The sequence below is a fragment of the Haliotis rufescens genome, unplaced genomic scaffold, assembly GCF_023055435.1.
Source record: "Haliotis rufescens isolate VD_foot unplaced genomic scaffold, xgHalRufe1.0.p SCAF_111, whole genome shotgun sequence".
Taxonomy (NCBI): domain Eukaryota; kingdom Metazoa; phylum Mollusca; class Gastropoda; order Lepetellida; family Haliotidae; genus Haliotis; species Haliotis rufescens.
This window is the reverse complement of record NW_025963793.1, coordinates 1-24,441: the sequence shown is the minus strand read 5'-3', so window position 1 is coordinate 24,441 and position 24,441 is coordinate 1. Positions and strand designations below refer to the sequence as shown.

At 42.0% G+C, this 24,441-nt stretch overlaps 2 protein-coding genes across 2 annotated transcripts; both read right to left on the bottom strand.

Annotated features, from left to right (window-relative positions):
- Positions 1-12: 12 nt before the first annotated feature.
- On the bottom strand, positions 13-6,795 carry LOC124151309. The gene is made up of 3 exons (XM_046523710.2): positions 6,609-6,795; positions 2,759-3,444; positions 13-1,343 (listed from the first exon to the last, which is right to left on the bottom strand). The coding sequence occupies exons 1-3, from the start codon at positions 6,647-6,649 to the stop codon at positions 787-789; spliced, it is 1,284 nt and encodes a 427-aa protein (XP_046379666.2). The 5' UTR covers positions 6,650-6,795; the 3' UTR covers positions 13-786.
- A 698-nt stretch (positions 6,796-7,493) lies between these two features.
- LOC124151320 (protein FAM234B-like) lies at positions 7,494-24,017 on the bottom strand (the record flags this gene model as incomplete). Its single annotated transcript, XM_048393051.1, has 11 exons — positions 7,494-10,163; positions 10,602-10,769; positions 11,943-12,186; positions 12,541-12,735; positions 15,665-15,758; positions 16,710-16,874; positions 17,638-17,782; positions 18,527-18,701; positions 19,975-20,117; positions 22,059-22,250; positions 23,798-24,017. Coding segments are annotated over 11 exons (2,052 nt in total), but the record flags the coding sequence as incomplete, so codon positions are not given.
- Between the last annotated feature and the right edge of the window lie 424 nt (positions 24,018-24,441).

Here is a 24,441-nt window from a genome sequence, read left to right as displayed (position 1 = left end):
AACTCTGTGATATATTTCGTTGTAAAATGTCAGTCTTATTCTTATTTTCAATCTTAATTTTCAACTGTGATATATTTCGTTGTAAAACGTCAGTCTTATTCTTATTTTCAATCTTAATTTCCAACTCTGAAAGATTTCCTTCGCTTATATCGTGCCCTACGTTTCCCCGGCCATACACGTTCTTCTTAAATTATATCCGGTTCACATCACATATTATTCACCGAACATATGATAAATGAATGTAAGTATGTTGTAAAAGCAAGGTTGAAATGAAACATCCCAAGTTCTTATTAAGGGTACATGAACAGTTTCAGAACAGTGTTATCTCACCCATAGTGTTTTCCAAATCCTGTTGAAATTCACGAAACACATATCTTCCGTGTAGCATGTATCCCTTATTCCACACGGCTTTATCAAGAACTTTTACCCACCTCAACCCTACACTGTGATATACCACCGTAAATGGTCTTATAGAAATAACCGTCCCCCCTTATGGTAACCCATGTTTAAGTTACAGTATCCTGTTTAGAGATAATACGTTAGTATGTACTCTGAAAATAATGTTTACCTCATCCGATATCCGGCTGTATGAATGGGCGGGACACGCGTTGTACTGATTGACCTAGATGGATACATTACCTCAGGCATGGCTACACCGTGTGTGAATACAGGCTGCCGCTTTGGGAGACGATGTGGGTCACCCGTGTCGAACAAATGCAATAATCTTGGACTCGACGTTCAACCCCATTTCACCTTCACTTTCACCTTGTTATTATAAAACATTGTTCACCAAGAAAGTTTAGATTTCAGTTCCAGCAAATAGTTCAGAAGCATCTGCACTTTCATGACATTTACACCAATACCAAAATGACCTCCGTCCGTACTCATCACACCGGAAGTTAAGTTATAAGTGTCAAAAATGGGTATATCATATTTTCCTAACCCCTCAGACATAAATTTGTTAAAGGCTTCTACGCGGCTATTGTCTTGTCTTGGAATATTAGGAGATTTCAGGAGACCAAATTTGTGATTGGCAGACCAGATCACCTTTGGCCATAAAGCTTTGTTCTTTTTCATCATGTCGATAACAGGATATATATATTCAATAAACACCCTCTCAAAGTCAAAAGAATCGTGGTACCCTACACCAACTAGTACAACTGTTTTGTTTTTGTGAAGAAATGAATGAAAATCCTGATGAAAGTTGGCCGCAGTAGCAAGATGGTAGTATTCCAGCATGTTCACATACACTCTTCCATCACAGAATGTTGCTTGTCTCTTGATGTGTGCCCTACATACCTTTTCTGTGAATGCGTACATTCCCGTGCATTGCTTGTGGATGTCTGAAATACAATCAAAATACATTACTTGATGAAATTGTAAATGTTAGTTTACTAGATATAAATTTAGTGTTTTCAATTAGCCATGTTATCGATTAACTCGCGACCCGTGAAGGTCCGGGGTAGAAAAGGTCTTCAGCAACCAATGCCAGTCGTAAAAGGCTACTATGCTTGTCGTAAGAGGCGACTAACGGGATCGGTGGCCAGGCTGGCTGACTTGGTTGATTCATGTCATCGATCCCAATTGCGTGGATCGATGCTCATGGTATTAATCACTGGATTGTCTGGTCCAGACTCGATTATTTACAGACCGCCGTCATGTAGCTGGAATATTGCTGAGTGCGGCGTTAAACAATACACAAACAAAACAAAAATCCCACAAAACTCACTCAATGAAATATCGAGTAAATATCGAGACTTCGATGATTCTAATCTATGAATCAATCCACGGATTGCCATCTTAATAAATCCCTTCTCTTATTTAACACAAACGTCAAGTATACTTTCAAATATTTTTTAGCCTGACCACCCGATCCCGTTAGTCGCCTCTTACAAGCATAGTCGCCTTTTACAGCCAGCATTGGTTGCTGAAGACCTATTCTACCCCGGTTCTTCACGGTTTTGAATGTGGGAGTAATACATCAGGGAATGAACACTTAATATGCACGAGCATGGATAAGGAGCTGAAAAATCAAGGATCATGTTCAGAGCGAATGTGGGTCTCGAACGAACGACCAACGTATCCAGGCAGGTTCAGATCACACAGACACAAGCTAAATCTCATTAAAATCAGATCTTAGTTCTCGCTACTGCTAAACAAAGATCTGAGGACATCCCATTACGGGTCACGTCAGACCGACCTTGCGCGAACTTTGACCGACCAATGGAATGACCAATCAGAAGTCAGCTTTCTCGTGCTTTACGGCACAAATTTCAAATTGGCGACTTCGCTTCGCAACATATTTTGACAAATTCATGATTACAAATTTGAAACCTGAACAAAAAATATTCTGGAATGGCTAATCGATGGTCAGGATTGTAAGGATTCAGTCGTTAAACCCGTAACTATCGTTCGGAATACCCCGTGTTAAAGTTTTCGAGATTGCATGATTAGAAATCACATTCCGACTGTCACTTTCATAATCTGGTAAGCGACGCACTGATTGGTCGGATGAAAGGTCGTTCTGACGTGACCCTTAATGGGATGTCTTCAGATCTTTGTTTAGCGGTAGCGAGAACTAAGGTCTGATTATAACGAACTCAAAGGGACTACAATGTTTAGTTCGTTATAACCGTAGTTCGTTATAAGCATATATACAGCATAACTACAGCAAATAGTCGGGACTAAAAAGTTAGTTCGTTATATCCGTCAGTTCGTTATAAGCGTGTTCGTTATAACCGTAGTTTACTGTACAAACCTTTCGGGGTACCAGCTTTGAGGGCACCATCAACACCGTTGTTGGAGAGCACCATCAACATGGCCGTGTACACGTGGCGCATTAAAGAATCCCCAACAAAGGTTATTGTCAGCCCCTGTAGAAGATCACATGCCTGTTGAGCCGTGAAGTTCTTCACCTGACATCGGGAATCTTCGGGCTCCCACGTAGAGTACTCTGCATAAATCTCGTTCCGAAGATCGAAACAGCTCGGACATTTACAGTCATCCGGGGTCTTGTTGATGCACGTATCACCATAGCAACATGGCGTAGCACCTTCCGGGTTACACAGTGCACGAAAGTAGTAAAGGTTTTCATATGCCACATTCCCACATTTTCCGTCCCTTCTCTGCATTGACTTCGGCAGACCATGTGAACTTCGAGCTGACTGAAGGAATGTGTCAATGTCAACTTTCTCTTGTGCAGTCAGAGTGCGAGGCGTCCATCTTCCTCTCATCATCCCTGTCTTCACATCCGGGCATTCAGGTCTACCTGATGTCGCTTTGAAGTTTACATCCGGGTACGTTATTGATAAAAAATTGTCCTTCGTTTTAGTTTGAATTCTTTCTTGAGTCCAATAGTTTGAAGCAGCGTAATCCATTACAGTCCAAATCATGAATGCTGAGACTACAACTGCAATATACAATGTACTTGTTCCCTTCATTATTCTGAAAAATAACAACAATTATAACTGAAACTGAAACCGAAAACGTTTGCAAGATATAGTGTACTAATATTCAAATATTTCTGTGTGTCCGTTTGAGGCGGTGGGGTCCTAAAAGGGTTGTGGATCGATACCACCAGAAAGTGTCAGACTAGTCACTGCAGCCACGACATTACATTAGGAGGGCGGTGGGGTAGCCTCGTGGTTAAATCGTTCGCTCGTCACGCTCAAGGCCCGGGTTCTATTCCCCAAATACAGTAAACTACGGTTAAAACGAACTCAAAGGGACTACTTTGTTTAGTTCGTTATAACCGTAGTTCGTTATAAGCATATATACAGCATAACTACAGCAAATAGTCGGGACTAAATGTTAGTTCGTTATATCCGTCAGTTCGTTATAAGCGTGTTCGTTATAACCGTAGTTTACTGTAGCTAGGTACAATATGTGAATCCCATTTCTGGTGTCCCGCACCGTGATATTACTGGAATATTGCTAAAAGCAGCGTAAAACCACTCTCGCTCACTCGCTCATTTCGTGTCTATCTCAACGATTCTCGGTTGAACACTCATGTCGCTTCATTGTTAAGGACAGTGCAATATGACGTTACCCATGACTTATGACGTCACCAATCAATAACATTGTGATTTTTATCCATAAACATTAATTGTCTCCGAGAAATATTGAAAAAAATAATTATGCTTCGTATTGTAGGAAAAAAATTTAAAAAATTATAATTCATAATTCTAAATAAAAAAATTCTGGTCTTGCAGCTGTAGCTGAAAAAATATCTGCTCTGAATACAAAATTCCAGTCCCCCAGAATATCAAATGGTCAGTCCCAAAATGGGCTTTCCTTACCGTGTGATTCGCAGTAAGAAGTCAAAGGTAACTGAATCGCATAAGGCGTGTTGCAACACATTGAACGGATATCTTAGATAAGAGGCCGGACATTTTACATTCTTTGGTCTCTGCCTCATAAAATGTTTTCATGAGAAAGGGTGGAGAAAACTAAATGTTTCATGACACACCATTTCCTTTCCGAACACCAAGCTTATCCAGGAAACAATTTTATGGGTTGTTTTTTTTGTGTAAAATCAGACGCAAGTATTTCATGTTATAAATCAGTCACCCAAACAAATACACCCAAGAGGTGCCTCACTTCGCGCTGTCAGATATGTCGTGCAAGAAGCGATTATATCTGGGTTGACCAATCGACCCTCAACCACGCTCATTATTCAAGGAGGGACCAAGGCAAACTTCAGTGTTTCAACTGTATATGGACTGCCAGCTGAGAGCTGGTGATATGTGTTGTCAATGTTAATACAAATGAAATTATAAAGCTTTGTCCATTTGATTTAATGTCTTGTGATGTTCAAAGCGTGGTTTATGTTTATTTTTTACTTATCTGTATAGTTGCTTTATTTTCTTACATCATGCAAACGGTACATTTCTAAAATAACATTTCTTGGATATGCAGCCTTTAAAAGTCTTCACATTCAATTAAATTTCCGATTTGAATGCATGTATTCACTACAGATCGTGTGAGGTCTGCGTGTATATTCAAGAAAGTATTTCCTTATGTAATGTGAGTATGGTTTTCAGCGCTTTTAGCAATAATCCAACAATATCAGGGCGGGGAACACCAGAAATGGGCTTCACACATTGTACCCATGTGGGGAATTCCACCCGGGTCTTGGGTGTACCACACCGCTCTCCTGATATCGTGACTGGGGTGACAAATCTAACATTCTCTTGTGATATCGATCCACACCCCCCTTTTGTGCCCCAGAGTATGTCAACATTAAGGCTGGTAAACAAACAAGAGACATTTAAGTGTTCATCTAGTCCCGGGGCCTGTTATACGGTCGGAAGACTCCCGAAGACTATTCTAAAAGCATTGTGCACAAACGAAACGGTAAAATTTGTTGTAACCCCATCGCCCAGCTTGCCATCTATTCTACTCATAAGAAGTTAAAGAACATGGCTTGACAGATTAATTATAGTAATATGACGACATCGAGTGTTATCATCCAAAAACTGGCTCCCACGGGAGATATCGCTTGTGTGAGATCAAGCGATATCTACATTGTAGATATCGCTGCAATGAAATTGCATCACAATGCTTTGCAGACCATTGTGACGTCATTGGTTACCATGCTGTTAGCAGTACATCTTACACTTAAGACACTGCTTATTATTGAAAAAGTTGGAAGAATGATGTCGGATGATAAATAAAATCTCACCCTCGTGTCTTTTGATATAAATATATCAACACTCGTTGATAAATGTGGAAAACTCCTCGACAAGTCATCGAGTTTTTCGACTTTTAATCAAATCGTGTTGATAGATTTTACATCAAAAGACACCCGGTAGAGATTCTCTATTTCTTCGTTTGAGAAGTATGTATATTGTCTTTATAGATTTTAGAAACGCTTTTAGACACAGAGAGAGAGAGAGAGGAATGATACATTCATGTGACACATTGTATATATAGGACATTTATAATCACTGGTAATAGTACAGGTTCAAAGAGTATCCAGTCAGATTACGGTAATGAGACACACATTCAAAGAAACAATTAACACAATGAGAAAATGTAATGTCCAAATCCCTCCCTTGTATTAAAATGCATTACTCATTAAATAAACTCTATACATTTATGCAAATGGACCTGAGACAGGTGGAAGTACGATAATACCCTGCATGAGCTAAGAACGTTGCTAACGACAAATAAATTCATCATTCAATATAGAAGCCTGCTGTTGCAGATCATCGAACAAGTCTTGAGTGAAACACACAATCGAGTAGGAAATCATCCCCTGATAGAGAGAGAGAATGAGTGTAGACAGAATGAGTGAAGACAAAATGACAGAATGAGTGAAGACAAAATGACAGAATGAGTGAAGACAAAATGACAGAACGAGTGAAGACAGACTGAATGGAGACAGAGCGATTAGAGGCAGACAACCATCCGCCCGTTTGCTATCAAGGTGTGGTACAGGTACAGGTATTTCCCAATATGGTGGACACCCCTGATATTGATCTACACGCCCAAAATGAAGTTTACAGAACTTATCGCCATTACCCATTCGCTGTCATTTTATCAGTCCCCATACTTTCAGTCGGTAGTATATATGATATTGAACTTGATGCGTAGGTAGACCATACCTTGTTATAGAGAAGTGTTTCCTTGAACATAGCCCTTTCATGACAGCTGATGAAATGTATATAAGCCCGGCACGCAGGAACACTGTGTGGAGTATCAAAATAATATAGCCACGTTCTGGGCCGGGCCCTACATGATCGCACTCAATAGCTTCGTGTACAGTAACATGGCTTTTGTAAATGTTGAATAAGTTTACACTAGGCCGGGTGTAGTGCAGGAAGGAGAACCGGTCTAAAGCATGTAATTCATTCGGGTGTGGACATAGACCTGCCATAAGCATCACCGCCATACAACATATTTAAGCTATTCATTGATAACACGTCCACACACACACACACACACACATACACACAAAATTATTGTATTGTTCTGAAAACGTAACTATAAAACACCAACGTCAGAATAGTTCGTATTTAATAACTCAACCTAATGTACTGAACAGACTTACAGTATACGGTCGATAGGGTGTTTGGGACATGATGTGAAAGTTGCAAACTATTGATAAACAGGTTTTCCATAAGATAATTTCTGTGTATTTCTTTGTAAGGAGTCTTCTGCCAGGAACAAACTACAACAAAATCAACAATAATAATAATAATAATAATAATAATAATGTTATAGTGCAAACCATTTCAATACTTTTATTTAAAATTGTGCAAACCATTTCAATACTTATTTAACATTTCATTTATCTAAATACCTAACAGGTTCAATATGTTTCCAAGTGCACCGAAATTCTATGCCCTTTGTTTAATATATTCAGCAAACATTCGGCGTATCCCCTCTTATCATAAGCCCCTCCGGGGACCCTTAATCTCCAGCGCTATCTATAAATTTCAATTAACACCTCCTAACGTCGCCGGATCTTACGTATATAAATACAGACAGACAGACAGATAATTTATTTAAGTCTCACCTCACAAGTACAGGGTAAAAATATGCTATACAAAATACAATAAAAAGTGAGCCACCCTTTAAGGGTTACGAGAGACTATATATGAACTAAAACTGCACAAAACATAAAACTATATACACATAAAAGGTTATCACTACAAAACTAAGAACATAGAGAATATACCATTGAAATATCATAAAATATACACAAAATAAAACCTTTACCGATTACAGTATAAAACTTGTTTCCGCTTCTGTATTAAAAGTTTGCAGGTTTTTGCGGAATAAAAAACAACATCCGGATGAGCTAAGATGAAACTAACTTTCTGTACATCTGTAAAATCATTAAAAGTACAACATTTATCCACACATATACTTAAGAGGGTAGAACGTATATCATTATAAAGGGGACAGTGTAATAAAACATGGATTTCATCCTCAACTTCATCCTTACAGTAAAAACACGTTCTCTCCTCCACCGGTGTATTTGTGTATCGCCCAGTCTCTATGTTTATTGGGGCTACTCCGTTTCTGAATTTGGCTAAGGCACTTCTATTACTCCTGGGAATCGAGTTCAAAATATATGTTTCAACACAAATACCACTCTTAAAATGTCTGTACAGTCTCAACTTGTTTCCTCCCACACTACTCCTGCTGTGAGTTCTCTGTACATCAGTTTGCCAACTGGCTCTAAAACTCTCCTGGATTTTGGCACATATTTCAGATGTGATAAAACAGGTGTGGAAATTGTTGCTAAGAGAGATAAAATGTTCTAGGTTCATACTCCTCAACTTATCATGTACTCGTTTGTTCCAGTTTCGCTTGCGACGTTCTGCTTGGGTGTTGCTCCAGATAAAAACTTTAGATAAGGACCGTTCAGTGTGTATGGAACTAAGACGTTTATACAACTTCGTAACGCTTTTCCATTGTCTCACACATGGTGGAGTCCATCCCATATCACCAACCAGAGCTGCATTTGGCGCGTATTTGTTGAGTCCCATATAGAACCGCATGGCTCGATTATGTAAGGCATTGACAGCTGGCACGTTGTACTGACCCCAGATTGCAGCTCCATACTCAACTATAAACCAGACCATAGAGTCGTAGAGTTTAGTGTACGTCTGGTATCTCATTCCTCCCATCACTTTGTACTTAGATATGAGGAGTCCAAGTGCTCGGCTTGCTGAACTTGCTGCCACCTTGCCCATCCGTCTATAGTCTAAAAATTCAGTCAGAAAGAGTCCAAGATAGGTGTAACTGTCTGATACTTCCAGTTCAATATCCCCACATAGAAAAGTAGATTCTGTCTTAAGAGTTGCAGGATTCCGGAAGTGGATAACCTTGGATTTGGCTTGATTCACTGTCATCTTGTTCTCTAAACACCACGAGTTTAAACAGTCCAACATCAAGTTCAGGTTGTTCTCATTCTCGGCTAGAAGGACGACGTCATCTGCGTAGGCAAGAACATTTACATATTCTTCATTGATTTGGACACCAAGTGAAAGCTGATTGATACGGGTGATGAAGTCGTTGATGAAAATGTTAAAAAGGGGACAATGACCTTGCCACACGTTACGTAATACCTCGCTCTACAAAACCCGACTGACATGGTCAGTCAGGGGGACAGCCTAGAGAAGAGCCAGAAGGTAAGCGACAGAACGGTTCTCCCACCCGGGAAGATTGGCCACTCGGTCCCGGGGTGCGTTCTGTCACGTTATCATCAACATGTACCTTTTCGACTTATTCCAAACCATCAACAATAAATATGGCTGCTGTCGTCCAAACTTCACCCCTGAGTTTTGTCTTCCGTCATCACCCTGAGCTACCATCCGAGGGCCGAAACTTACGCCCTTGGACAATAATAATAAACGTGGAGGCTCTTCATGATATTTTTTTGTTGTGCACTGTTGCACAAATTTATTTGTCTAATGATCCTCTTGTAATCGTTTGGTCAAATCCAATTTTCAAGTGTATATTCTCATTTGCCCCACAGTTCAAACGGCAGTGTAGTCGGGGAATCCATGTTCGCATCTCTTAAACGAAGAAATTTGGGGATGTGATCATACTGTACATGTAGATGAAACATATAACAATGTGTGTGATGATCTCAGAGCGGATTTATTTATGAAAATATGTGCACATTTCACTGTTTAATAACATATATTTGACTTCGTACGGGGACAGAAATAGAACTTGCAAATTGTCAATATCTGGTTTACTGTAATATCTCACACTGACATCTGTAGAGAGAACATCCACTTCTTTTCATTCAGAGAACCAATTCTCTATTTCAAGATCATTGCAAGTTGCAGGAATGGTGTGTCACTTCTGAACACTTCGATCCAGAGTTTCTCAGTCACCATCTCTGAAAATACTGTCCCCAAACGTCCCAAGGTATCCACCCCATGTTTGACGCGCTTTTTTCAAAAACGTCAAGGATGTTATTGAATTTTCATTATTCAACATCTTCATTTTGTCATGCAGTGTGGCATTAATCGGGGTATACAACTCCTGGTCAATCAGATCATTCAAGGTGACCTTGAAGATATCCACGTTGAACTTCATCTTCACAAATCTGGCGTAGTCGTCGCGAAGAACGCCAACAGACACGACGTTTATGATGAGGTCGAGTTTGCCGTCGCCGTCCACGTCCCCAACCGCTCCTGGGAAGGAAATGCATACATATTTATATGATAATGATTGAAGCGAACATCAAAAGTCTTTCCTGTGACAAGACGACAAGGCTGTGAGTATAAACTAATTGTTCATATTGTTGAAATTCATCATCAACAGAGCGGATACCCGAAGTGATGTAGAGCTCCTTCCAGGTGAGACTCTGAACGCAGGAAGTGCGTTCATAAAGCTGAGATGTTGATACTCTGGTATTTACTAAATACCGTTGTCTGCCTTATCAGATAAAAACTTACGAGGAAAAAGACTTCATTCAGTGTTTGCCAAGAAATTCACAATCAGCTTAATTAGATAGAACAAGTTCTCATTTCCTTGAACTACAAGTGTCCAAAATGGCCTATCTTATAAACAGTGTAGGTATTAACAGAGCAATATTGTATCTCTATATTAAATTGTTTAATGCTGTTTACCCGTGGTTCTCTCGTCTGGCTGGATTAGAACACAATAGGGAGTATTTGAAGTCGCGTTGACATCTCGTTTACCACGAGACCAGGGAACTTCGTTCTCAGTCGCTGTGAAATTTTCTCCATATTTCTTGATAACCTCATCTACAAGTTGTTTGTCCTTCTCTGTTAGTTCTGCGAGATAAATGCAAAGGTCAAACGTGAGTAACGTCGTTTTGATTACACTGATGACATACGTGTGAAGGTAAAACCATGGCTGCATCCGGTTCCGAAAATAAGAGCATCGATGAATTTAATTTCATTCAAAAGATAAAAGCATTATTGTTTCTGATTCAGAAGAAAGCATTTTACCCTCTGGTTCTAAGCGGAAGGTCCGGGGTTCGATCCCCAGCCGCGTCATACCAAAAGACGTTAAAAGATGGTACTTGTTGTTACCCTGTCTGGCGCTCGGCATTAAGGGGCTAAAACAAGGACTGGTCGGCTCGGAGTCAGTATACTGTGTCTGAGTGGGGTATTCATGTTAAACTGCGGCATGGTATCTCAGTGTGCTAGCACTATAAATCGGCATCAGTCCGGACTAGTACAAGCAGCCACACACACACATACACGTGCATGCACGTCGCTATATAAGTGCAATAATCTTGGACGCGACGTTAAACCCCATTTCACCTCACCACCTCTGGTTCTAAAGAGAGCATTATTGTATTTGATAAAGGGGAAGAAGGCATTATTGTATCGCATTCATAACAAGAATGCATTATTTTATCTTAGCTAAAAGATGAGAGTATGATTGTATACTGAGGGGGAAAAGAAACTATACCTATCAGTTGATTTTATCATTATATCAGTTTCAATTGTTAAAGTTAGCGATATTATATCCAAAAAATGATATCTATTGACGCTTAGTATACTTCAACATAGTTTTATTATTAACTTTTTAGAATTAGAAAACAATTTATACACGACTGTTGATGGGCATCTCAGAAAGCAAAGGAAGTCGTTATTTGCGCAAATGCACAACCTTTCATACCCGATATGGTCCGAGTGGTTGCAAATTCATTTCTCACCCCATTCTTCATTGAATCATGTATTTTTACACAAGATTACCCACTAACAGACTACCTTTTACAGACTGTTGCAAGAATGAGTGATGATTAGGTATACAGAATAAAATTTAACAACAGTTGTTTGTTCTCTCAAACAATATTAGATGGTGGGTCCCAAGCTGGCCGCTTTAACTGGGCTGTCCTTCCGCCAACCTCAGAGGATTAAAAGATTAATAAAATGACAAGCATTATTGTGCATAAAAAATAATAATACACGTAAAAAAACACATATTATACGTACTGTAATAATATTTCTGAGAACCGAAATCCCAGATTTTAAGAGGGCGCTTCATTATTGTTCTATCCATGGCAAATGATTCAGTGATGTAAACTGTTTGGTCAGATTCACACTCAACGTAGTCATCATCCACAGAGCGCATGTCCCGGAAGTGATGTTCCGGAAGTAGAGCTCCGTCCAGGTGAGAATCTGAACGCACTTCTTGTTCATAAAGCTGAGAGTCGCCTTTAAGGGATCTTCTGTTTATCTGTGGCAAAACATTCAATACTAATAACAGAAAGATCAGTTGCTGGAATCTATCATTTGTTTTGACGCGATGTTTAAGTTTAAGATCAGATCATCACGGGCAAACATGCTCACCTCAATTCTTAAGATCCCGTTCAGACTGCATATAACAAAATGCCTGCACTGGAATGAGGCTGCTGAGCACGCCACGCCACGCAACGCACGCCATGCAAAAGAACGCCACGCCAAGCCACGCCACGCAACGCACACCATGCAAAACAATGCCACGCCACGCCACGCCACGCCACGCCACGCCATGCACGCCACACATCCATCCACACCACACTCATCCCCACCACACCACACGTCACCTTACCACTCTCTGTATCCCTGTAGCCCCGTGTATGGCGCCGGTCCCCCGGGTGTCAACGCCTCTTCGCCCCTGGGTGCGGAACAAGAAGACGTCTCTGTTCCTGGTCGAGGTACGAGCCACCAAGTCTGAACTGACGTCATACTTGTTTGTGGTCATGTTCCAAAGAACGGACCCGTCACGGCCGTCAAGGACGATTGTCTGGAAGGAAATCACATGAACTTACTAACTGACATATCCTTAGTTATATACAGCGAACCCCCGTTAATCCCGACCCCGTCAGTCTGGACATCCAATTAATTGGACGATAACAACCAATGATTGTGAATATCAGACTTCAAGAGATGAGGACTTACAGCAATTAAAATTGAACACCTTCAAGTTAAACGACACATGAGCTTTTTAACAGGATGGTGAGAAAGATATGATGGGAAAGTCCAGATTAACGGAGTTAGAAACAGAAACAGTGAAGATTCAGGTTAGAATTGGTCTTCAGCAACCCATGCGAGGCGAGTAACGGGATCGGGTGGTCAGGCTCGCTGACTTGGTTGATGCATGTCATTGTTATGGAATGCCGTAAGGGACATTCTCGCGATCTCGCATTCTCGCGATCTCGACCTAGCCGAATGCTACAAATTGGTCTTTAAAAATTTTGTTTTGATGAATATGCTAGCCGTGTATAATATTGCCTCGTGGAGAAAACCACTGGCCTCTGTTTATTTCTATGACTGATGGTGTCGCCGCGAATAGCTGCAATACTGCTGATGTGGCTTTAAGCAATATTTACTTTCTCACTGACAGTGATATTTTGTTTCCAGTTCCCTCACACTTTCACTATCACTGGACATTCATGTACATAATTTATTTTGTTAAATTATATTGAGCATGTTGAGGGTTTTAATTCAAAGTACATAGGAAACTGTACCAAAAGTACCAAAACTCTACGCTACATGGGACTTTGTGTATGTAAATTACATAGCATTTCAAGCTCAAGTCATGGGTTTGCTAAACGCTACTTGGAGAATGTAGAGCATGAAAGAAGCATGATCACCGGACTACTAACGTGCGCATGCGCCTTGACCTTATGATATTACGCATAAATTCTTCATTAGAAGTTGACTTTTACAAATGTCATATGAGACTCACAAAGGTAAGTTTGAACAGTTTTCTTGCTTAAGATTCCTTCAGACTCTAATGTACAGAGGAGAAAAAGTTTCGTGTTTATGATGATGTTTGGTTCATTCATCAAGTAGTGCATCTGATTATGAGGCTGTACATTCCTTATGGATTGGAATTTACACAAGATCACCTACTCTTCTGTCACTGGAATTTCTAACGACCAACCACCCTTATCCTCACCTTAAAAGAACAGGTACAACACAACCACTATATGACGGAGAGACAGGATGAAAGAATTCCTTCACCTGAACTTCACTGCGGTATCATTTGCCCAGAGGTCAAGACTTTGTTTGCCAGACTGAGAGCCTAAACTTTTATCAGCCATTACTACATTTATTTGAACAGAACAGCGTACAGAGGGTATTTATGTGTGCGTTCGTTGGGGTAAACATGCCGTTGCCGCGTCGTTGACATGGGTGACCAGTCTATTGGCTGATACACGTACTGTGTGGTTTTGAGTGATAACACCGTATTGATTCGTTCCTTGGCCCAAACTGCTCTATATTAATAGCTTGACCCTCTTAAATTTATAAATGGATTTATGAATGATTCAGCGCATTTTTCATACGAAATACTTCACAGTATTTCAGACAGTGTTGCTACCGACGCCATATTCAGGGGTGATGACAAGGCTAATATCCAAAACTGAGTGAGTGAGTGTGGACTAGAGTGAGTGAGTGTGGACCAGAGTGAGTGAGTGTGGACCAGAGTGAGTGAGTGTGGGCCAGAATGAGTGAGTGTGGACCAGAGTGAGTGAGTGAGTGTGGACCAGGGTGAGTGAGTGTGGACCAGGGTGAGTGAGTGTGGACCAGAGTGAGTGAGTGTGGACCAGATCAAGTGAGTGTGGACCAGAGTGAGTGAGTTGTTGACCAGAGTGAGTGAGTGTGGACCAGAGTGAGTAAGTGTTGACCAGGGTGAGTGAGTGTGGACAAGGGTGAGTGAGTGTTGACCAGAGTGAGTGAGTGTGGACCAGAATGAGTAAGTGTTGACCAGGGTTAGTGAGTGTGGACCAGGGTGAGTGAGTGTGGACCAGGGTGAGTGAGTGTGGACCAGGGTGAGTGAGTGTGGACCAGAGTGAGTGAGTGTGGACCAGAGTGAGTGAGTTGTTGACCAGAGTGAGTGAGTGTGGACCAGAGTGAGTGACTGTGGGCCAGAATGAGTGAGTGTGGACCAGAGTGAGTGAGTGAGTGTGGACCAGGGTGAGTGAGTGTGGACCAGAGTGAGTAAGTGTTGACCAGGGTGAGTGAGTGTGGACCAGGGTGAGTGAGTGTGGACCAGAGTGAGTGAGTGTGGACCAGATCAAGTGAGTGTGGACCAGAGTGAGTGAGTTGTTGACCAGAGTGAGTGAGTGTGGACCAGAGTGAGTAAGTGTTGACCAGGGTGAGTGAGTGTGGACCAGGGTGAGTGAGTGTGGGCCAGAATGAGTGAGTGTGGACCAGAGTGAGTGAGAGTGTGGACCAGAGTGAGTGAGTGTGGACCAGAGTGAGTGAGTGTGGGCCAGAATGAGTGAGTGTGGACCAGAGTGAGTGAGAGTGTGGACCAGAGTGAGTGAGTGTGGACCAGAGTTAGTGAGTGTGGACCAGAGTGAGTGAGAGTGTGGACCAGTGTGAGTGAGTGTGGACCAGGGTGAGTGAGTGTGGACCAGAGTGAGTGAGTGTGGACCAGAGTGAGTAAGTGTTGACCAGAGTGAGTAAGTGTTGACCAGGGTGAGTGAGTGTGGACCAGAGTGAGTGTGTGTGGACCAGAGTGTGTGAGTGAGTGTTGACCAGTGTGAGTGAGTGAGTGAGCACAGACCAGAGTGAGTGAGTTAGAACCACACAACCCAATCACAATTACAGCAAAACCTATTCTAAAGATAAGCAGAAATCACCTCAGGGCTAGGGTGGGTCCAAACGTCCAAACGTTATCAATGTCAATGTCACCTTTAAGCACGTGTCCAGGTTCTACTCACATCTGTTGTGTTGTAGTAGGGCCACGCCCCCTTGCTCCAATGAACCATAAAGTCCATGACGTCATCGTCATTGAAATGCCCAGGTGCAGGTGTACTGTTTTTTAAAAAAAGGAGTATTCAAATCGTTCAACGACCACTCTGATTGGTCAGTTCTATTTTATCACATGACTTCATAAAATGTATATAAGGACACAGATGTATTCCACAAGCACCGTGTGCGAAATACGCTCCAGTCGGAAAGCGCACGTAAAATCTCCTAATATAAGTAAGTAAGTCCACAAGCAATGAAATTGAGATTGCCAAAACCCGGTTGGGCAGGAGATCATACCTAGTATCATCACTGTTTGATAGCGATTCATTAGCGCATGACCGACCATTGGATATTCGGCAGGGGGAGTGGTGGAATATTTATACGGAGATAAGATATTTTTTCAACTACAGCTGACAAACCAGATATATTTTTCATTAAAACTATGAGCCTAAATATTTCCTTCACAAAAACCCCTTGCATCTTGCAACAATGTATAAAATCATTCTTTGCCAAAAATTATTTCCGATAATATGCCCAGGCCATCCATTAAATATAAAATGGTCGGTTCCTAATGGTATATTCGGAAGGTACAATGGACTCTGCTTTTTTGCACTGATTGTGTATGCTCGGTTTGATCGTTCTTATTTGCACTTAAAGAATGTTCATTATAGATTGCAACAATGTATCGAATCTATGTTTAAGTGGGATGTTCAATGATAACTACATTACGCGCCGTGACTAATTTAAATTCCAGTGGCAAATATTTCAACACATTGATATAACGGAACTATACAGTGAGTGAGTATGGTTTTACGCCGCTTTTAGCAATATTCCAGCATTATCACAGCGGGGGACACCAGAAATGGGCTTCACACAATGTACCCATGTCGAATCGAACCCGGGTCTTCGGCGTGACGAGCGAACGCTTTAACCACTAGGCTACCCGACCGCCTCCGGAACTATACAGATATCTTTAACCATAGGTTGAACAGGCAGAGGAACGTCACGGGTTACCTGTAGGACTCTCGCCCATCTAACTTGATCTTCCACAGATTCTCCAACGTCCCGCCGTCAAACAAAATCACCGTGCCGTCAAAGGCCGACATGAGAATGTCCTTGACCCCGTCGCCGGTCATGTCAATCAGCACTGGAGGAACCATCACGCCTTTGTCCGGCGACCTGGATTATTGATTAATTCAACAAGATGGATTAATCAGTGCTTATAAAAAAAAGTGAATAGTCTATAAATTGTAAGACAATTATTTGACCAAAGCACGAAACCTTTGACAAGGGTCTCACTACTTCCTGCCCCGTGAAGATCCGGATTAGAATTGGTCTTCAGCAACCCTTGTTGAGACGCTACTAACGGGATCGGGTGGTCAGGCTCGTTGACTTGCTTGATCCATGTCATCATATCCAAGCTGCGTAGATTGATGCTCAGACCCGTAAAGATCCGGGTTAGAATAGGTCTTCAGCAACCCATGCTTGCCGTAACAGGCGACTACGAGATCGGGTGGTCAGGCTCGCTGACTTGGTTGCTGCATGTCATCGTATCCCCATTTCGTGGATCGGTGCTCATGATGTCAATCACTAAATGTCTGTTCCTGACTCAATTATTTACAGACCGCCGTCATATAGCTGGAACATTGCTGAGTGCGGCGTTAAACAACAAACAAACAAGTTTCGTTAGTTGAGAAGTGGGATAAAGTGCAGAAGCAGGAGTTACACGCAGGTTACACTGAAACCTCGACAATCCGGACCCTGTTTATTCAGAAACCCAACCTTCCGAGAGATTACTGCAGGGTTCAATTTCTGTATTGCGTGTACCCACGATTCGTTAATCCGGACAATTCCAGTGGGAAAGCTGCCGTCCGGATTAACGAGGTTCCATTGTGTAAAGTTCAGACACGGGCAACAACACTGCGATAACAGAATCTAGTACCTGAATATTTCAATGACACCATCATCGCCCGCTTTCCTTGCCCCCCACTGTGTGTATCCCCCCAGGACGTTGGGCACGCGCTGATCACGAGGGTACTTCAGGACATGCCGGTAGAAGTCAGGGACCGATATAGCCAGAAACAAACCTGAAAATTGTCAGATCACATGAATATTAACTGTCAAATCAAAACATGTCGGACGGTTTTTTTTTCAAATACAGTAAAACCTTGCTTGTCCAGATCTTGTTGTCCCAGAAAGCTCTGCAATCTAAAGCAAATAATCTACCAGGCAAGCTCGTGTTTGACATCATGAGCATCGATCTACGCAGTTGGGAATTGAAGACATGCATCAACCAAGCCAGAGAGCCTGACCACCCGATCCCGTTGGTCGTCTCTTACGAAAAGCATGGAATGCTGAAGACCATTTCTAACTCTGGCTTTCAAGTACGTAATGTCTTCACATACAGAGGGGGGGGGGGGGGGGGGGGGGGGGTGTTCACAGCGAACGAGGGTGGCGCCGAAATGTAACTAATGTTGGGGGGGGGGGGGGGGGGGGGGAAGAGACATGAAGAAAACAGTTCTCTTACACACGAAAAAATGTTACTTAAAAAAGGAGCGGGGGAATAGCCCCTACGAATAGCCCCTAACCCTCCTACATATAATAAAAGACCAGTCCCTAACTAGATTTTAATTGAAAGGTGGAAGGTCTATCAGATTGACTGATAGTTGTATAGCATATTCACAAAAATTAAATCATTTGTGAAACACTACTCTTTCCAAAAATATTTCTGTTTTCACATTAACAAATGTTACTTTTCTTCATGTGTTCAGACAACGACTAAAAAGTCTAATTAATTAAGTCTTGCTGATAATGACAACCATTTAGCCAACCTCCCACTGTCTCGCCTCCGCTCCCGTACAAGATGTACTGGGATCCGTCTCGTAATGTGTGTACAACAGGTGCGCAGTAGGTCTCCTTGTTCTCGGGCATTTCTAGCGGTCGTCCGATTGGTTGCCCTGTTGCCCCTGATAACATCATCAGCCAACCAGCGTGTCTGGTATGGATCTGAAAACACAACAGGGCGGTCATAAGTAACAAATAACCCACGACAATCTTTAGTTATTTTTAAAATGATGCAATTCTATTTATTCGGGACTTTACCGGAATTTCCATTCTTTGGATATCCAACGTTAAGTCATCACCCGAGTAAAAATTATTTATATTTATGAATTCTTTATACAACCCAAATAGCTTTGCTGAAATGATGCACCCATTTTTAACTCGATTCCTTGTGTTTTGAAATGTATCTTAATAGTATTGATGTTGTAAAATAGCGAGTAGCTATAACACGTTTTAGGTTTAGTTCACATATGTTCATGAGTGAAAAGGGGAGATGCTTAAACCCAAATCACAGCTGGATCAGCGTTTATGTTCATTTTGTGAAACTTAGAAGACGAATACCATTTTTAATAATGTGTCCAAAACATATGGAGTTAAGACGTCTGTATTTGCCAGATTACTCATATGTACACCATAGTGTTTTTTTAATCGTCCACTTAATGCAAGACTGTCGCAGAAATGTCATGTTTCGATAGGCAAATTGTGTGTACTACATTATGAATGAAAGAAAGAATGCATTATGATCAAGATGTGAAAATATTTGTAATTACAGTAAACTACGGTTATAACGAACTCAAAGGGACTACTATTTTTAGTTCGTTATAACCGTAGTTCGTTATAAGCATATATACAGCATAACCACAGCAAATAGTCGGGACTTTAGTTCGTTATAACCGTAGTTCATTATAAGCATATATACAGCATAACCACAGCAAATAGTCGGGACTAAAAAGTAAGTTCGTTATATCCGTCAGTTCGTTATAAGCGTGTTCGTTATAACCGTAGTTTACTGTATGTATACACTTAGGCAACTAGTGGGGTGGGAGGGTCGGGATTGTTAGGGTGGCAAGTCTCCAATCTTGTTTGTTAAAGAGTTGAGCCGCACACTGTGGCCTGGATGTATACGGTGTTACCCTCTGTATCTGGCCCGAGGTCTATAAATAAACGTAAAAGTAATAGAATGTGCTTTTACGCCGTCTTGTTGAGCATAAATGAGTAAGTGAGTATAGTTTTACGCCGCTTTTAGCAATATTACGGCGGGAGACACCAGAAATGGGCTTCACACATTGCGGGGAATCGAACCCGGTTTCCGACGAGCAAACGCATTAACCATTAGGTAACCCCATCAGTAAGGCACAACCATAAACCTTATCTCAGGCATGGTGTGGTTTAGATCAACAATGGCATGCTACTTTCTAGACAACGAAAAGCTAGAAACCTCAGCAGCCACAGTTGGATCCCCGCCATGCGCAATGACGATTTCCGGTACACCATCGTAATCAAAGTCTGGAAGAGCGACTGAGTGGTAGATGTTCCATCCGCGGTTAAAGTTGTTACCGTCGCCGGCCCAGAGAATCTCACCTGCAGTAGAAGTAGAAATATTTTTAATTGTACATGTGAATTAATCTGACAAATCGGGGTGATCGCTGATCATAAATGACATTTTGTCAGTAATTTTCACCACTGCCCACTAGAATTTCTTTCCTCCGGCTTATGCGTGTTAATGTAACAGTGTAGCGCCAGCGCAGCATACCCAGGGAACCAGGCTGACTTCGAAGGATCTGCTGGCTCCTACAAAAGGCTCCCCACAGCAAATCATGTACAGAGTTTGGAAACTATCAATGTAAGTTTTATTTAACAATTCTTTGGAAAGATTTTTTAATAATTACTGAAACTGTACTTAACTACTAGACTCTCAGAACAGATTCATAAACAGAGTCATTTATGCAAAACTTAATTGTTTAAAATGATATATGTTATTTTATTCGCGCATGTATATCGGGAATTAGCGTATTAATAATTTGAGGCTGAAATAAATAAACATTTGTTAACTTCAGCTTCAGACTGAAAATTAATTTTATTATATTTGATCAATCATTTTGTTATAATTCCACAAAAAGGCTTTGTTTTACATTGTATAAACCGCCAGAACATCAAAGGTGTATCGACGTATTGGCATGCGAAGCTTAAGTTCTTATATTTAGAGTTGAAAGAAACACACCATAATTCAAGTAAAAAAATAAGAACACTGTTAAATAGTCTTACGATTGATACAACATGACATTTACCAAGGTTGTAACCACATTTACTAAAACAGAGTTGTTGTTTCTTTATCTTATGAAACAATATACTGCCGGACAGCATGATTGGTTGAAGCGCCATAAATATTTAGAATTGATGTCCTGATTTTCTAATAATTGTACTGAATTGAAATAAAACTGATTACAAAACTATGACTGTCATTTCCAGTAATGATGGTAATAACAATGATAATAAGTAATAATTAAACTACATTTATTGTTATCATCATTGTAGTAGTGAGTGAGTGAGTGAGTGAGTGAGTTGGGTTTAACGCCGCTTTTATTATTACAGTTATATCGCGGCGTGTCAGCTTAATGTGGGAGGAAAGCCCGAAGTGATGCAGGTCTCAGACGTTTACCACTTCGGTGAAACCCACGAACACGGGTATGGTGCTGACAAACCTAGAAACATAATCGGGGCGAACCGGGATTCGAACCCACAATCATAGGGTAGTGAGTGAGTGAGTGAGTTTGGTTTAACGCCGCTTTTAACAGTTTTCCAGTTATATCACGGCGTGTCAGCTTAATGTGGGAGGAAAGCCCGAAGTGATGCAGGTCTCAGACGTTTACCACTTCGGTGAAACCCACGAGCAGGTGTATGGTGCTGACAAACCTAGAAACATAATCGGGGCGAACCGGGATTCGAACCCACAATCATAGGGTAGTGAGTGAGTGAGTGAGTTTGGTTTAACGCCGCTTTTAACAGTTTTCCAGTTATATCACGGCGTGTCAGCTTAATGTGGGAGGAAAGCCCGAAGTGATGCAGGTCTCAGACGTTAATCACTTCGGTGAAACCCACGAGCAGGATATGGTGCTGACAAACCTAGAAACATAATCGGGGCGAACCGGGATTCGAACCCACAATCATAGGGTAGTGAGTGAGTGAGTGAGTTTGGTTTAACGCCGCTTTTAACAGTTTTCCAGTTATATCACGGCGTGTCAGCTTAATGTGGGAGGAAAGCCCGAAGTGATGCAGGTCTCAGACGTTTACCATTTCGTTGAAACCCACGAGCACGGGTATGGTGCTGACAAACCTAGAAACATAATCGGGGCGAACCGGGATTCGAACCCACAATCATAGGTTTCTGGCTCCCAAGAGACGAAACTCAGTAGTAGTAGTAGTAGAAGTAGTAGTAGTAGTAGTAGTAGTAGTACATTGTCATTATCGACATCACAGTAAGTCATATAATGCCTTTAAGACCAAAAATCAGTATCATTTTACCATTTCTGATATTGATAGCTCTGATGTCACCAAGACGCCCCGTCGCTATGCAGTCGTTAACGCCGTCCCTGTTCACGTCGATGGAGTGACAGTTGAGCTCAAAGATTTCAGCATAGGCCTTGGCCTGCCACAACAGTTTCCCGTCGTAGCCCCGAAGAGCGACGACAGCACCGGCACACGGAGTCTCCATACCTACAACAGTGGGAGACAATGAACACTACCGTGAAGGAAACAGCGGGCAAACGGTCGTGCCGTGTGGGTGAGTGAGTGAGCGAGCGAACGAGTCTAGTTTAAGACCGCTCTGAACAGTATTTCAATTATATGACAGTGTATCGGCTTAACGTGAGATTTGTTTGTTGTTTAACGCCGCACTCAGCAATATTCCAGCTGTATAACGGCGGCCTGTAAATAATCGAGTCTGGACCAGACAATCCAGTGATTGATATCATGAGCATCGATCCACGCAACTGGGATACGATGACATGCATCAACCAAGTCAGCGAGCCCGACCACCCGTTCCCGTTAGTCGCCTCTTACGACAAGCAGTCTGAAGACCTTTTCTAACCCGGATCTTCACGGATCCTTAACGAGGGTGTGTGTGGGGGGGGGGGGGGGGGGGGGGGAGCCTAAATGACTCGTTGACGTATATCACCTCGCTGAAGTAGATAAACACCAGTCCTGTCTTCACAGACCAATGAGCATAATCGGGTGAACCCACAACCGGCGGCTAAGGAATTTAATGCTACACACCGAGTCGTGTCTCCCACCCACTGGTTTATACTCTGTCACAATCTGGGATTCGAACGCAAGACCAGCGGATCCTGGCGGCTAAGGGACATAACTCTGCATAGCGTATTTTACACCTTTTGTTCCAGAACTCAACAGACCCAAGGATCATAAATGATCGTATTCTTGGACTCGAACCCACGAGCAGCGCTTCCTGGCAACTAAGACATAACCTTTGTACGGTGAAAAGCTACTGGGCCTGGCAACTAAGGGATATAACTCTGGGTGGTAGGGGGTGCACCTTCAACCACTTGGCCTACTTTCTTACATTCGTGACCAACTCGTGTTATTCCGGAACCAGCCGAATTGCGACTCATGACCCTCTGATGGCCATTTTTGCGACTGGGTTCCGTCTAAGCGCATTAATTAATAAGCACAATTAAAAGAACGTGCGTTGCGTTATGAGTCAAGTATATTTCCCCCATTTCATATATATTCCAGATGTTATCAAAAACACATCTCGACTTACGGTATTTATACAGTATGACTGACACATTTAACTTATCTAGGGTATATTTTTAGATGCAAGACATTTGTAAAATCAAAAATTATTCCTGAGGGATTCTTTGATCGAAGTACCTGATGCCATACGCGCATTCTGATTGATTTGTCGTATTTTCGCACCATTCGTCACCATTCGCCCCTTTCCGTAACCGCTATTCGGCTTGTCCCGGAATAACACGAGTTGGTCACGAATGATTTTCGCACATTACATTCGTCGATAGGGGGAACGAGTCTTCTTGCAGGTTACGGAAAGGCGCGAGTGGTGACGAATGACTTTCTTCTCAGAGAGGAATGGATACCCTCGTTCCCGCGTAGGTCGACACGTTTACCATGCCTGGCCTGATGTGCCTGCTTCCAACCCCATCACATACAGACATGTGACGTGGTGTTGCGGAAACGTTGCTGAATACGCAGTAACGCCACCTGCATAAATGACAATTAGGTCCTACCTTGGTCCTTGCAGAACTGGTCCATGGTGTTTTCGGTCAACATGAAGGTGACGTCCTTTCCGAATGCGAGACCAATGATGACGTCATCATACCCGTCGCCGTCTGCGTCTGCTAGACGGATGCAGGACTCCGTGCCTGACAAGGGAGGTAACCATACAACCAGGTTAGAAGCTAATGGAATGTTGATTATTTGTTCATTGGAAACGTCGTTTTCTTTCCTCTAGAAAACGTTTAATTGTGTGTGTCATTTCTACAAAATGTCTCCAAAGCGGAGTATCCCCCTCTTCAGGTCAAATCCCTGTTCGCCCCGATTATGTTTCTAGGTTTGTCAGCACCATACCCGTGCTTGTGGGTTTCACCGAAGTGGTAAACGTCTGAGACCTGCATCACTTCGGGCTTTCCTCCCACATTAAGCTGACACGCCGTGATATAACTGTAATACTGTTAAAAGCGGCGTTAAACCAAACTCACTCACCCAAATAGGTCGCGCTATGACTACTTGTCTTGAGGTGAATTGTTGAAAATGATTTGTGTAAAAGATCAGCTGACAGAAATATTTGATTCTGTTGTGTGAGGAATGTCATCTAGTGTGCCATACATATGAGCATCTGCGTGGATAGGAAATCAAGAAAACTGGTGTTTTT

Bases quoted from the DNA above. Each gene is read 5' to 3' on its own strand.
- LOC124151309 (XM_046523710.2), bottom strand. From the start codon at position 6,649: ATGAAAGGGCTATGTTCAAGGAAACACTTCTCTATAACAAG. The intron at 3,445-6,608 runs GTATGGTCTACC...GTTATTTTTCAG, and splicing joins AAACACTTCTCTATAACAAG to AATAATGAAGGGAACAAGTA. The intron at 1,344-2,758 runs GTTTGTACAGTA...ATTGTATTTCAG, and splicing joins CAAAGCTGGTACCCCGAAAG to ACATCCACAAGCAATGCACG.